This window comes from Lontra canadensis, unplaced genomic scaffold (genome assembly GCF_010015895.1).
Source record: "Lontra canadensis isolate GAN:19392208 unplaced genomic scaffold, GSC_riverotter_1.0 scaffold162, whole genome shotgun sequence".
Taxonomy (NCBI): domain Eukaryota; kingdom Metazoa; phylum Chordata; class Mammalia; order Carnivora; family Mustelidae; genus Lontra; species Lontra canadensis.
The window spans coordinates 1,694,347-1,709,974 of NW_022631156.1; the positions used below are offsets into that span (position 1 = coordinate 1,694,347).

General features: G+C 37.1%; 1 protein-coding gene across 1 annotated transcript in view; it reads left to right on the plus strand.

The window, feature by feature from the left end:
• Positions 1-15,628, plus strand: part of PCDH15 (protocadherin related 15) — a 1,265,671-nt gene that overhangs the window by 573,651 nt on the left and 676,392 nt on the right. Inside the window, exons 4-5 of the mRNA XM_032845308.1 lie at positions 7,396-7,410; positions 7,942-8,007. Coding sequence (XP_032701199.1) covers positions 7,396-7,410; positions 7,942-8,007 — 81 coding nt within the window. The remainder of the gene's footprint in view (positions 1-7,395; positions 7,411-7,941; positions 8,008-15,628) is intronic.

Here is a 15,628-nt window from a genome sequence, read left to right on the forward strand (position 1 = left end):
GAAATTCACATTTGGGTATAAAGACTAACATATTTGACAATACATTTACATAAAATTATAAGATAATCTAGTAATATTCCCTGTGAGCAAAAATAACCTTAAAATGTTTGCTTGATCTTCTCATCAGACTTCTACTGACAATTTCTAACCTGCTTTTTTTTGTACAAGCCCCTGACTTGTCTTTATTTTGATTACTTTCATCCGTTAACTTCTTAATAAGAATGCGTTTCTCTCTCTCACCAAATGCCAGCCATGCACAAGCCTACTGCTATTGATAGACTGATTGCAGTGAAGTGAAGTAACTTCAGAAGAAAACAGTAGCTGAGGGAACCACAGTCTCTACCACAAAGTATCCTAACGAAAGCCTTGATGGAGAATGTTACTCAATAATGACTTCAGGGGATATTACCAGACCATGCTGTTGGAACATCTTAATCAAATCATATAATCCAGTTAATAATAACACTGGATGAGGGAATCTTTCTGTCTTCAGATTTCACTTCTATGTGTATTTATCTGGAAATGAATATTCTGAAAATCAACTGAAAAGATGAGAATAGACTCGTGCTGCTGCTTGTGACAAGCAAACTGAAAGTAAAATATTCGTGCAACATGAAATTTAAAGAGAGACAAGAACCCCTTTGAATGAGAGGCCAGATTGCTTGGAACTAAGCAACTAATTCAGTGTGTGTGTGTGTGTGTGTGTGTGTGTGTATACAAATGCAGGCTTCTAAACAAGAGAGTTCAGATGACTTTGGATATCCAAACTGATACCAGAGGAATGCTGAGAAGAGTAGATGTTTCAGGAGATATGTAAGCCTTTCTTGACCTTTCTGCTTGATCACTTGGACACCAGTACATTTCAGGACTACAGAGGAACCAGTGGATGACTGTGAGCATCCCTCTACCTTCTGAACCTGGGCTTCAAGCATCATATATGCCTCTATTAAATTTAATCTAAGATAGTGTATCTAACATTGATATCTGCAATAAGAATTCTAGCATATTTATGTCTATTCAATCATCAGTGCCATCTCATATGACTTTTATCCTTAATGGGAATGTACCTCATGATCACATACATAAGTAAGATCACCCCCCACTGAATATTTAGAGGAAGCCAAGAGATTCTCTACTGTCTTTTGATCAAGAAGGAAAAATAGGAATGACTTTCCAAATATATTGTTTCTAAAATAATGATACTGTAAAAATTAAAAGTGTATCTATTCTGCCTGTACAATTTGCTAGCCACTATTCTAAGAAATTGCCATAGATTAGCTCATTTATCCTTATTGCAATAAATCTGTGAGGTACTTATACTTGCTATTATTCCTATTTATATTAACTGAGGTATGAGAAGTTAATAATCTGTTCAATATTATGTTACTATTAAAGGCCACAGTTAGGATTTGAAGTTAGGTTTTCTGACTCCAAAGCACATGTTCTTACTTCTGTACTATATTAGGAATCAATTGCTTTAACATCTGAAAACACTCTCCCAAAAGATTTGAAATGACTAAGAATTTAATGAGTTATTTCTTTTATCCATTTTCCATGAAGGAGGATATTTCATAGTACCACAAATATATTGAATGATTCCATAATGTCAAATACCCTGATGAGTGATAGAATAATTCATTGATAATCATAGGCAGCTGGTAAGGAAATAGCTGTGTGAAAATTCTAAGGTGACACAAAAGTATTGGTGATTTTTGCTGTCATAAAATATTTGGTATCTGAGGTCTTCGAGTTTTATTTCTTCAAGTACAATTTGACCAAGTTACAGAAGACCTTGGGACACATCTTGCTATTATTAGGATATTGGTGTAGTCTTGCTCTATGATTGTTCTTCAGTGCAGACAACTGGATTGTTGGCATATAAAATCCTAACAGAAATTTTAGTCAGTTGGAGACAAGCAAACGTCTTCTCCTCCCTTGTTTTTCCATTTCTCCTCTTTCTCTATCATTCTGACCTCTCCACAGTCTTCCATTACTCATCCCACAGAACCTCAAAGTCCTACAAAACTGGCCTATCCCTTCTTTTACCTCAATAGTAGATTTTCACATGTAAGGGGAAAGCCATTTTCCCTCTACCCCTCTAGGTTCTTGGCTGAAACCACCCCCCCCATAATGACAAATTAATAGGAGGAAACCAAAATTAATGACTCACAAAGCTATGAGACTCAAAGGCAGCCAGGCGGTTGAGGTTTATATACATACCATCTTGGACTGAGGAAAGGGACAGGGATCTGGGGCTTCAAAGAGGAGGAAGACAATTCACAGGATAATGTGAAGAAGAAGTGTTTGGTAAATAGATGTTTGCCTTGACATGCAGACAAGTCTCTAAGATGAAAAAGTTATCTCTGGTGATAACTGTCTTGCTGGCATAGGCCTCCTTTCTGGATTCTTTTACACCGCTAAAAAAAAAAAAAAAAAAAAAAAGGTAAAAGGCTTTTCCTGACTCTGTTGGGTCTCAATTGCCTTCAGCTCTGTGTACCCAAGTGACATATTTTGACCTGGCCCATCCTGCTCCCCTTCACACTTCTCCTGAGGTAGCATTAATGATCCTATCTTAAGACAATTTGTTGTTCATTCCTTCTCCATTACTTATATATGAGAATGATATTTCTAATATTAAAAAGGAAAAAAAGATTAAGTTACAGTGGGCTTTGAAAAAGTTGTGTAAATTTGGTTGAAGCCATAAATTCTTTTGTTCAATAAATAATTGCTGAGAATCAATTATGTTCTAGAAAATCTGCCCCAGGACACAACCCTGAGGAATAGAAGATCTGTCAGTGAGGAATCAGATATTCATAAACTGGCACTAGAAGGCAGAGTTATGAGAGTATATATCAGGGAACCTGAGGGTTGGAAATGGTTTCTTTGAGAAAGTAAGGCATACACCAAAATCTAAAGGATATGCAAGTGAATGATGGGCTGAGAATAAAGATTAGAAACAAGAAATACTGCAATATGGAAAGGTCTTGAGGTAGCTCAGGATGGAGAATAGAATGCCTGAGGAAAAGAAACAAGTCCACTTGGAATGTTGACAACAAGTGAAGGTACAGGAACGGATGGGAGAGGAGAGAAGAGGAATCCATATCATACAGGTCCTGGTAGGCCTTGCAGTTTGGTTTTCATTCTAAAATCAGACTGTGCAGAGGATTGTAGGTCATTAAAAAAAATGTTTTAACAATGGCAATGGCAATGGCAAATCATGAAATGGTAAGCCAATTGGTCCTTATAAAAGATCATGTAGATTAAGATATTAAAGAATGGGGCAAGATTGCCAATAGAGAAAATAGTTATCAAACCTGTTTGATAAGTAAGAGATTGGATCAGTGTGCTGACACTGGAGACTGAATGCAGTAGGTAGATATGAGAAGCTTTTTTTCTGTAGGAATTCAAGACTTGTTGGTGGATTCAGTCCAGGAACATGAGGGAAATGGTTAAACTCGAAGGTGATCATCTGGTTTCTGGTTTATGCAGAAGTGTGCTTATTCACTGATATAACACATACTGGAAGAGGCCAGGTTCGGGCTCAGGATAACAATATGTTTAAGGAAACTTTGATATCCCAAGTGTAGGTATCACCTGGACAATAGGACCCAGACTCAGAAGAGAGATCTACGGCAAGTACAATATGCAAGTGATTAATACAGCCATGGCACCTACAATATCAATATTCCCCTCCCCCAAAAAACACCAAACAAGTAATTAGGTTTTATTGAAATTTTATTGAAAACGCATTGTTTGGCCTTAAAAGGACATTTTGAAAATAGGCTAAGGTTGAAATGTGGTTTTCCTGGCTACAGTGACTTCCTGGTAAGGACTGAGCATGTTTTGACAATTTTGGATTCTTGCCTTTCTGTAACCCATTTGTGCCATGCTCTAAGCTTCAGGCTTCAGTGAGAATGGCATATCACAGATATAGTGCCTTTAAAACCAGGATATTATGTCTTTCTCTAATACTTCTTTTTGGGTTTTAAATCCAACTTGTTGCATGAGATTATTTAAAAATACATGGCTTATTCGTAGCTTGATGAGAAATTTGCAAAAATATATCACACTGAGCATTCAGATATTTGTATTCATAGCCTGCACTTTACAATAAATTGGTTATGGGAAGCAGGTAGTGGCCTAAGAGGTTAGAAATTTGAGGCATGAAAAACAATGAATTTGTGATTTAACCAGGACAGTCAAGGATGAAATTAAATAGATTAGGGAACTCCATTTCCAAGGTACAAGCGTTATCAGCTAACCTGCCTTTCATGTGCTGGACAAATTATCCATAGGCCATAGAGAACAGCATCACCCAGCCCCCAAATTGCTTTCTAATCTTCATTTTGATGTCCATTTGGATATTTTGCGTACACAATACATCCCTGGCTATTCCATCCGAAATTACTTTCTTTTCAAGACAATTATGAATATACTTTGTTGTTGAAAATATTTTTGGACCTTTCAAAACTAATTAATCATGCTTTCATGAATGCATCATTCCAAAACAAACATTTTAGCTGTTGTGAAAATGCCATTAGTAGGTTATTTTTAGATATCTGACTAATCTCTCTTCACTAGCATTGTTAGTCTTTAGAGAAATTACATCACTTTTGGTTTGATTACAAATAACTGAAGTATTTGTTAGATATGAGACTATCTTACTGGGGGTGGGGCTGCCTGGGTGGCTCAGTCGTTAAGAGTCTGCCTTTGGCTCAGGTCATGATCCCAGGGTCCTGGGATCGAGCCCCTCGTCAGGCTCCCTGCTCACCTGGAAGTCTGCTTCTCCTTCTCCCACTCCCCCTGCTTGTGTTCCCTTTCTTGCTGAGTCTCTCTCCGTCAAATAAATAAAAATCTTAAAAAAAAAAAAAAAGACTATCTTACTGGGGTGAGGGGAAGGTGGAGTCTGCTGGAAGAGGAAAGCTTAGGGAAAGTCTCCTAATGCAGACTAAGTGGGAGGAGCCACAGCTGAGCCTCTATGTTGAAGATGTAGTGAAAACAGAGACTTCCGGCAGCTCTCATGGAGGACGTTCAAATGGGAGGTTGTAGCTGGGCAGACTGTAGTTCAGGAAAAATCAATACACGTTCTTTAAGACCATCTCTTAAGAACTGGTTACTAAGGTGGAATGTAATGAATATGATGGTTACTAATGTTATTAAGATGATTATGGTGGAGATTTGGTCGGATGAGCTCTTGCGAGAAAGACATACTTGTCTTTGCTGTGGTGTAATGTGTGACATGGAACATCGTGGGCACTGAAGGAATACAGAGAAGAGTCACTGAATCTGAATCTGGGCTAACAACAAGGCAGATTTTCTGGAAGAGGGGATGCCTTGCCAGGTTTTTTTAAAAAAAGAAATAGAAGTCAAGCCAGGGAAGAAGAGAAGGAGGAAGGACATTTGAGCAGATGGCACAGCCAACAAGAATTGGGTTGGTGGTGACTAGGGAATGGATTGAGTGGAGGGGTCAGGGGGTTAGTTAGAGCTGGGAGGTGGGGAGTCGCACTTGGCTTAGCTGAGTAGAGAAAGCATATCCATACATTTAATGATACCCAGCTGGTGAAGGAATACTTTGGAGAAGTAGCTACTCTCTAAAGGACAAAGGGAAGAGATGTTTGGTAACGTGAGAACTGCTTCTGGAAAGAACTGGTCAGGTTTCGTTTATCCTCTTCTGCACAAATGGCCTCTGCCTTCTTGTGTATCCCATTTCCACTCCCCACATGCATTGTCTCTTTTTGCTTTTAATCATTTATGTTGTCAGTGAACTGATTAAGGAATTGCCTCCACATGGACCACGTTGCCCTACACTTGTGTGATTGTTTATGCATCTTTGTTCTCGTTAGTCTCCAACCTGTTTCACCTGAGACCTTTGAAGAACAGAGCTGTTAATTTTGTATTCCCATGTTCAGCACAGTGTAATTCATCTACAAATTTTCCTGAATGAATGAATAATGTTTGAATGTGTAGAGGAATACAAAACTAGATGAAAATATATGAGAACATGAAGTAAAAGACAAATTCCAAGTGGGGATGTGGGCAAGTTTTCATGAAATAGGAGAAATCATGTTCTACCAAAATGAGCAGAGCTTTGCTGGGCAGAAGAGAGGCAAGAATGAATTCAGTTAACAGAACTTCCCTAAACATACAAAGTATGTTCCTGCAAGAGTCAGGGGTCTGATATAGCTGAAAGGCACAAAGCTTAATTGTAAATAAACCTTGTGGAGATCTGATATCTTTTGAAATGTTGTCTTAAACCACTTAGATTTGAAAAGCTTTAAATGGTATCGTAAGAAAGTTTTCTGTACTCCAGAGAAAACATACACGGTGTTGTGTAGAGAGGTGCCATTATTTTACCTTTGATTTGGGTGCATGAATGTAATTCTCACGGGATGAATCGATGAACACATGGTGATAACAAAGCTTCTGGGAGGTAGTGAGGAAATCATTGCAAGAGCAGGAGTGACAGTGTATGTCGGGGGTGGAGGAAGGAGGAGGAGTGTAATGAGTATGAGATATTTTAAATCTAAAATGTTGTGACTTGGAATTCCTTGAATGTTAATGAGGCGAAGAAAAACACCGGAGACCTCTGAGATTTTCAGCTTCACATGAGACAGCATATACTTTACAGTATAGAGTGGAGCATACTGAAGGCTTTATTATTCATGCCCATGTGCATAATGGAGTTCGAATGAATGAATGGACAAATGAAAGAATGAATAACCTCAGAATCTTCCAAATAACAGACATACTTGGACAGCTTTAAGCAAATCTGTCTTACGCTGTAGTCAAAGGACTGTGCTTTGGAGCCATAACTGCCAATACAGCCCCATCAGGCTCACGGAAGACCTCCCAGAGTGCTTTACGTCTCACAAGCATAGCTGTGACATCTTGTGGGCAAAGGCTTCACATGTTAATTATTATGGATAGTATAGCTCATGGTACTTTTTACATGTTCATTATCATGAGACTCTTGGCAAGGTATTAGCAGGGTATTAGACGACAAATTAGTCATCTCTCCTGATGGACAGGCACTATCCTTAAGGTTCATTCAACATAGGGATAATAGACTGTTCAGAAGTAACTCGTATTTACCTTTTCACAGAAAACATATAAATGTACTTTGTAGTATTTGCAAGCCTATCCATAATAAAGTTTGGAGATGCTAATGACATATATTATCAAGTTACTGTGTTAATATTACATTAAGACTGGAAAACCCGAGAGAAGGATTTTATGTATTTCTTTTCCTCAAGTCATTATGTGATGTATCTGTTGTTATATAGTGCTATTTATATCTTTCAATCCACACTAAATATATACATATATTCTTTCTTCCTTTCTTTCTTCCATTTTTCTGATCTGCTTCCATTGATGACTCTATACTTTTGACTCCAGACTGGCAATATGAGGGTAAGATGACAAAAATAAAAGTGCCAAACAACCTCATGAACACTGCTTGTCTGTCTTTGTTTCATTCTCTTTAGAACATTATTAAAATTCTATTCACTCCCTTTAATTAGACCCTTTATCACAATTAAAGTCCAATTATGTTTGTTTCTGTTGTGAAGCTTTAATTACAATTTATCCTTGTTAATCATTCCTTTATGTTATTTCTTTGGGTTAAATTACCATCCCATTATCTCTGTCCTGAAGGACTTCTGCTCTCCAGTGGTTTCTGCTGGTGTTTTCTCAGTAAGATTTGAGTAGTTTTGTGGTGTACAAAGTGATTGTGTTATGATGTTGCAAGGAATCTATGTGGTTCTCATGAAATTTTTTTAAGCTAAAAAAATATTAAAAGTAAAATAATGATGCCTATAGATTTGATTTGATTGTAGGATTTTTCTTTTATAAATACCAATGAATTTCATCTGAATGAATTTCATCTCAGGGTGAGTGTCCTGCAGTTGCTCCTTCTTACCTTTGGTTGTTTTCTCTCTTTAGATTGCAAACTAGCTAGGGGAGGACCACCAGCCACCATAGTTGCTATCGATGAAGAGAGTCGGAATGGTGAGTTAACTTCGAGTTTTACAAATGACTTCTCTTCTCCTTTCAACCCCAGACTTGTTATGTGTGGAAGTACTAAAGGAAAGCTGCAGCCCAAATCCACAAACAACACTCCCTTAATTTCTTCCTTGTAATGGCTTGAATTAGGACCTATGCTGGAAATGCTTTACTTGTTTAATATAGGAGAAACTTCTCCATGACTAGAAAGGTTGTTCGTTCTTGATTGTAAAGGAGCATTTTATTCAGGATCAGTCCAAAAGAGTGCTTCCAGATAGGGCTGGGGTTTTTCTTTGTCGGTGGGTAGAGTTGACTATCGTGCATACAAAACACCTGGTCACCTCAGTAAGATAGACTGCATTCTTCCAAAAGAAGTGGACCACAAGGTAAGCCTTCCACAGCCCGCTTATGCTGGCTGGAATCTGGTAAGGTTTAAGCTCCATAGTCCACCAGACATGGGCATTTATGAATGGTTAATGGTAAAACTGAAAATTCTTAGGAACAGAGACCAAAGGTTCTGAGAGCAGAGGAAGAAGTTTGCATGTTGGTTCAGGTTGTCTGCCATAAAGAACAACTAATATCAAATCCATATTACATTCTTCAAGAAGTACTTTTCCTTATCAAAACCAAAAATAAATACATTTGGTGCTTTGTTCTACAATTCTCTCTGAGCCTCTTTTATCTTCAGTGTGTGAGTGTTTACAGATTTTTCTCCTCTGTTAGGACTGCAGTAAAACAGTATCTCTTGAGGCTTGGTTTCTGTTTCAAACTACTCTAAGTGTGCTAGTGTGCTCTGAGGCACAGTTTGTGTACTAATTCCACAGTGGACTTTCCACTGGGTTTGTTTCCATTGGGTTTCCATTGGCTTCTATTGGGTTTGTTTGGTCCATGTTTTCTGTCTTCTTGAAAAAAGTCTGTCTTCCAGACTTATATATACATATACATATGGGGCTTATTAGAGAATGATCTTTTTTCCTGGAATTTAACCCACATATATCTTGAAGCCTTCTATGACATAAGTGATACCTTCATTGTTCCATGTTAGAAACATTTCTTTATTCCTTTGAAGAGTTGGCCTAATTCTTTTTCTTCTTGCTTATCCTTTGGAATTAACCAAAAATGTCCATAGCTTTGCTGGCCTCTGTTTAAACAAAATAAATGATCCATACTAAATTTTAGCAACATTTAAAAAATCACAAAACCTTGAGTTTTCTCATTATTTTTAAAAAAGCCAGTCTGGGGGTGCCTGGGTGGCTCAGTCGTTAAGCTCCTGCCTTTGGCTCAGGTCATGATCCTAGGGTCCTGGGATCGAGTCACACATTGGGCTCTCTGCTTAGCGGGAAGCCTGCTTCTCCCTCTCATGCTCCTCCAACTTGTGTTCCCCTCTCACTGTGTCTTTCTCTGTCAAATAAATAAATAGTATCTTAAAAAAAAAAAAAAAAAGCCAGTCTGTATTGAGCCTGAAAGCAGATAAAGTTGATGCATTATTCTGATGTTTTTGAATAAGTTTGAAGTAAATCTATGTGTGTCTACAGAAAATGAAAAAAAAAAGAATACAGAAAATTTTTTTCATACATGTAGAAAATCATGGTTTACTTATCATTAACTATTTTTGAAATACAAATCTATAATATTTCAAAAACAAATCTAGAAGGAAAACAGTTTGTCTTTTTAACCAGAGACCAAAAAGGGAAAAAAATTGATAGAATGCCATTCTCTATTTTAGTTTCTTTATTGTTCACTGATTAACTTGAACACATAAGCTGAGTTGAACTGAAACACTTAGTTTTATTAAATAATTTTGTTTTAACATGTTTTAACATACAGAGCTTATTTTGCCAAATGTTCTCAGTAATGATGATATTTTGCATCCTTTTTATGACTCAGTCCTATTTTTCAAAGGACCAGGAGCTCTGCAGACATGTTACCATAGAGTATCTGATAGTGCATGTGATAAACGTTCAATATTTGTGTTGTAGAAGCAAGTGGCATGATACAGCGTAGGAACATTATGTTCTTTAATTGGCATATTTTGTAGAAACTGCCAACTCCTCAGAATCCTGCCAAAGTCATTTGAGTGTCATCACAAGGAATATAAATACTTGTCTAGAGACTAAATGTTTGCATTTTTATTTTACATTAAATTTCTAAAAATATGATCAAGTGAACCTCTGCCAAAGATTATAATACAGTGCGCAGTCATCCTTGTCTCGCAAGTCTGCAGGAAGCAATGCATGAAAATGTGTTTTGTATTTTTCTTCAGGCCATCTAAGAAACCTCCAGTCAGACAGTTCATTCTGAGCCTCCTCTTAAACTCCCTTAATTTCTCTTTTTCTGAATCTTTTAATTAGTAGCAATAAAACATATGGGTATTTGATTTTATCAATATAATACACATCATTTTTAAAAAAAGTTTTGGGATTTCTTAAAAGAAAGGCAGAGGGGCACCTGGATGGCTCAGTCAGTTAAGTGTCTGACTTTTGGTTTCGGCTCAGGTCATGATCTCAGGGTCGTGAGATGGAGCCCCACACTGGGCTCTGCACTCAGCAGGGAGTCTTTTTGAGATTGTCTCCATCTCCCTCTTCCTCTGTCCTTCCCCACCACTCATGTTCTCTCTCTCTCTCTCTCTCAAATAAAATGAATAAGTAAAATCTTCAGAAAAATAAGGCAGAGCAAATCCCTTATCAAGCCAAAATAGTAAGTTTATTGTGTGTCACCTTACCTTTGGTTTGTTTTATAGATATCTACAGGTAAATAATCTGTATTGCTAAATCTGTCCTCCACTAAAGTAGAGCTTTTAATCGCTCAGCTTAAAAAAAAAAAATCTATACTTAATTTTCTCATGTAAGTCATTGATGTACATTTGTAGAATGTCCATTATTTGTCACAGGCTTCTGCATCATTCATAATTTTTAGACACTGGGGGATGGGAATATTTCCTCTTTGTGAATATGTATGCTAAATGCATTTGCACAAATATGTATGTTTGAAAGAATTAATGGGTGGAGAGCCATAAACTTCTTAGTAAATCTGGACCCTTTTCAATTCTTCCCCTCTTTGAACATTATTCTCAACAGCATAAGAAGAGATTCTTTATCTTGCTGACAATCTGAACCAGGAGTTTATTTTCATCAAAACTATAAGAAAATCAAGCTTCGGTTTTAAGGACACAAAGTCAACACAAAAATAGGCAAACACTAGCTCCTGACAACCATCAGAAATCTGTCAAGCTGGTAACTAAAGCAGGCTCAGTGTGCAATCCCATTTAGAGAGGAGAATGTGTACTGAGAAACGGACCTGGATGTATTTTCTTGCTCAGGAAAGTGAGAAATATATAAAAATTCCTTCTGGAGAACTTATGTCCACACAAAAGCCTGCACATGGATGTTTATAGCAACTTTATAACTAATTTCTAAAACTTGCAAGCAACCTAGATGTCCTTCAGTCAGTGAATGGATAAACTGGTGTATCCACACAAATTCTGTGTGAAAAAGAAAGAGCTGTCAAACCATGAAAGACAAGGAAGAATCCTTTTAAAAATAATAATAATTTATTTTTTAATTATTTAACACACAGTTTTATCATTAACACACAGTGTTACATTAGTTTCAGGTGGACAATATACTGATTTAGCTATTCTAAACATTACTCAGGGCTCATCAAAAGAAGTATACTCTTAATCCCTGTTACCTATTTAACCCATCCTCCCTCCTGCCTCTGCTAACCACCAGTGTGTTCTCTATAATTAAGAGTGGTTTCTTTGGAAAAAAAAAAATTAGAGAGAGAGAGGGAGAGTGTGGTTTCTTTGTCTCTTTTTTTGGTTTGTTTCCTCAATTCCATGAGTGAAATCGTACGGTATTTGTCTTCCTCTGACTGATTTATTTCACTTAGCATAATACTCTAGATCCTCCCATGTTATTGCAAATGGCAAGATTTCATTACACACACACACACACACACACACACACATATATCTTCTTTTTGTATTCATCTATCAATGCACACTTGAGTTACTTCCATATTTTGGCTATGGTAAATAATGCTGCAATAAACATACAAGTGCATTAATCTTTTTGAATTACTTTTTGGGACTTTTTGGGGAGATAATCAGTAGTAAAATTACTGGATCGTATAGTAATTCTATTTTTAATTTTTTGAGGGATCTCCATACTGTTTTCTCTAGTGGCTGCACAGTTTGCATTCCCATCATCAGTGCATGAGGGTTCCTTTTTTCCTCCACATACTCACTAACACCTGTTGTTTCTTGGTTTTGTTTTTGTTTTTTTTTTTAATTTTAGCCATTCTGATGGGTATAAGATGATATCTCGTGGTTTTGGTTTGCATTTTCCTGATGATGAGTGATGTTGAACATCTTTTCACGTATCTGTGGACCACCTTTACGTCATCTTTGGGTACATATCTGTTCATGGCTTCTGCCCATTTTTTAATTGGATTTTTAAATATTTTGGATACTAACCATTTATTGGATAAATCATTTTCAAATATCTTCTCCCATTCAGTAGTCAGTCTTTTTGTTTTGTTGACTGTTTCCTTTACTATGCAGAAGTTTTTCATTTTGATGTATTCCTAATATTTTATTTTTGCTTTTAGTTCCCTTCCCTTAGGAGACATACCTAGAAATGTGTTGCCACAGCAGAGAATGTTCCATGTACCCTTGAAAAGAATGTGTATGCTGCTCTTTTAGGATGGAGTGTTCTGAATATATGTGTTAGATCTATCTGATCCAAAGTATCATTCAAGGATACTGTTTCCTTATTTTCTATTTGGATGATCTTTCAAATGATTCAAGTGAGGTGTTAAAGTTCCCTACTGTTATTGTACTACTATTGGTCACTTGTTTCGTGCTTGTTATTAGCAGCTTCATGTATGTGGGTGCTCTCTTATTGGGTGCATAAATGTTTATAATTATTATATCTTCTTGTTGGATTGTTCCCTTTATGGTTATATAGAGTCCTTCTTTGTCTCTTGTTAGAGTCTTTGTTTTAAAGTCTATTTTGTAGAAGGGTAGGAATCTTAAATGCACATAAATAAGTGAAAGAAGCTGATATGGAAAATCTGCATATGTATGATTCTAACTGGAAAGGTAAACTATGGAGACATTCTGGAAAAGGCAAAGTTATGGAGAAAATAAAAAATTCTGTAGTCTGGGGGTGAGTGGGACAGAGATAGGTAAGGAGAACACAGAGGATTTTTAGAGCATGAAAATACTCTCTGTGATATTTTAATGATGGATTTATGTCATCATACATTTGTCTAAACCCATAGAATGCACAATACTGAGAGGGAACCTTAAGGTAAATTGGGGACTTTGGGTGATTATGATGTGTCAGTATAGGCTTATCCTTAATTAAAAAAAAAAATACCATTCTCATAGTGGTGTTGAAAATAGAAGATGCTATGTGTATGTGGGCATAGGGGAATTTCTGTCTGTCCCTTTCATTTTTTGTTGTAAAACCAGAACTTCTCTAAAAAAATAGTCTTTGGGCACCTGGGTGGCTCAGTGGGTTAAGCCTCTGCCTTTGGCTCAGGTCATGATCTCCGGGTTCTGGGATCAAGTCCCGCATCGGGCTCCCTGCTCAGTGGGGAGTCTGCTTCCCCCTTTCTCTCTGCCTGCCTCTCTGCCTACTTATCTCTGTCTGTCAAATAAATAAGTAAAATCTTTAAAAATAAAAGTCTTTGAAAATCTTTCCGAAAGTATATATTCTAGGTTCAGTGGACTCCAAGTTGTTTATGGCATTGAGTCCTTACTGGAAGGAGGAAGGAGGAGTTACATGGGGACTATGGATAGTCTGCCCTCAAGTGCCAGCTACTATATGGCAATGGTAGCATGGCTTCCAAACAGGTTTGAGGACATCCAGTTCAGGCTAATCCTCAGAAACTGGATAAGTGCATAGGCAGTGCTGTGGCAAGAGGACAAGAAAATTACACTGTGGTTATATAAAATAGAAAGATCTAGAGGCAGAGGATATCACTATCTAAATGATGGATTCAAGACCAATCTTAAAGGTCCTTTATAGATTTATAGTTGGAAAGATATTGTGGGCTGGCAGCAAATTTAAGAAATGAACGATGATGCTGAGTGTCTCTAGAGTTTGAATGTAGCATCCAATAAATGAGGCCATAGCTGACTCAATGGGGAAGTTTGCTCTTTGTCCTCAGGGAGCATTTCAAAGCCAAGGCATGAATGAGGCTGAGGATTATAGATCCCTACATGCTTCCTGGAAGATAGGGAGGTCACAGACAGGAGTGATTTCATTTTGTCACTCCTTCCCCACAATTGCTCTAGTCCAAGTGCACAGTTAGGGGAGGGAAGGAAGGGATGCGGAGGTTGAGCCCTCCCTTGAAACAGTTATGATACAATGGGTATTTAAGTTCCTCAGCATTATTTTCTTTCCATTGCCCAAACCACTAGACTTATAAAAAGAGGAGATTCCATTTTTATGTTGATGTTTTTCTTTCCTTATAATTGTTAGTTACATACACTTGAGTTTCTAAGGAGTTCATCAGACTCCACCCTCCACACCTCCAAAGGGTCCCACATGAAATTACACACAGACCTAGTGAAAGAGGACTTGTGCTCATGGACAGAAAAAAATCTTCAAGTAACCAACATGTTTTAATGAAAATTCCCAAAGTTTAAACAAAATGTGATGTGATAAAAATCTTTGTCATCCAAGTGTTCAGAACTCATCAGTTTTGCCTATTTTTACTCATTCTTCTTCATTCTCCAAAGAGAAAAGAGTCTAAACTGGCTGCAGTTTTGTATCATCAGAATGGAAGAAGCATAGGCTCTTTATGGAATGGTACACGGTAGAAGATGATGCAAACCACAGCTGTGAGACTGCATGGGCTATTCAGGAGAGGCGGAACTGAGGAACCAAGATGGCAGATGTCAGGTAGCTGGGATAACTGTGTTCTTTTCAAGTGAAGTAAGGGTCTCCCAAGAAGTTGTGCCTGCTGGGAATGCATAGTAGATGCAAAATGTTTCAATAACCGTTGTCATAGACAGATTCCTTGGCTCTTGTAAATATTTGTAGAAATGTTGTTAAAGATTGAAATTCTTATGTGGGCCTGTCATTGAGCCATGCTTCCTTCAGTGTGTCAAAACTGGGACTCTAGTTTAAGGTGTCCCTAGATTTAATTCTCTTGTCTCACTGTCACTGTCTCACTGTCTCTTTTTCTCATAATCAATAACTATTTTGGTTATTTCAAATAAAGAATATAATAGCCGAGTGTTGCCTACATGACATATATTAAATAAAATTTGAATTACAATATACCTTCTGAGATATGAAGCTTTTGAAAAGTTGTATAGAGGTTTAGTCATGGAAAAAAGGGAGGAAGAATCAGTTGACTGTGTTTTATGAGAGATTTGGAATGTTTGTTTTAAACCACTACTTTCTTTAGCCACTTTAATTCCATCTCTTTTGTGCATTGTCATCTCATTGCCATTGTACAATGTTTGTTTCTTTCTTTGATGTCTTCATTATTTAATCCCAGAATAATTCTATATCTGAACTATGAAAAAATTAAAAGGCAAATTTAAAACAAACAAAAGAAAATATGGTTTTATGCAGATGACTATATATTGTATACTGTACATTAG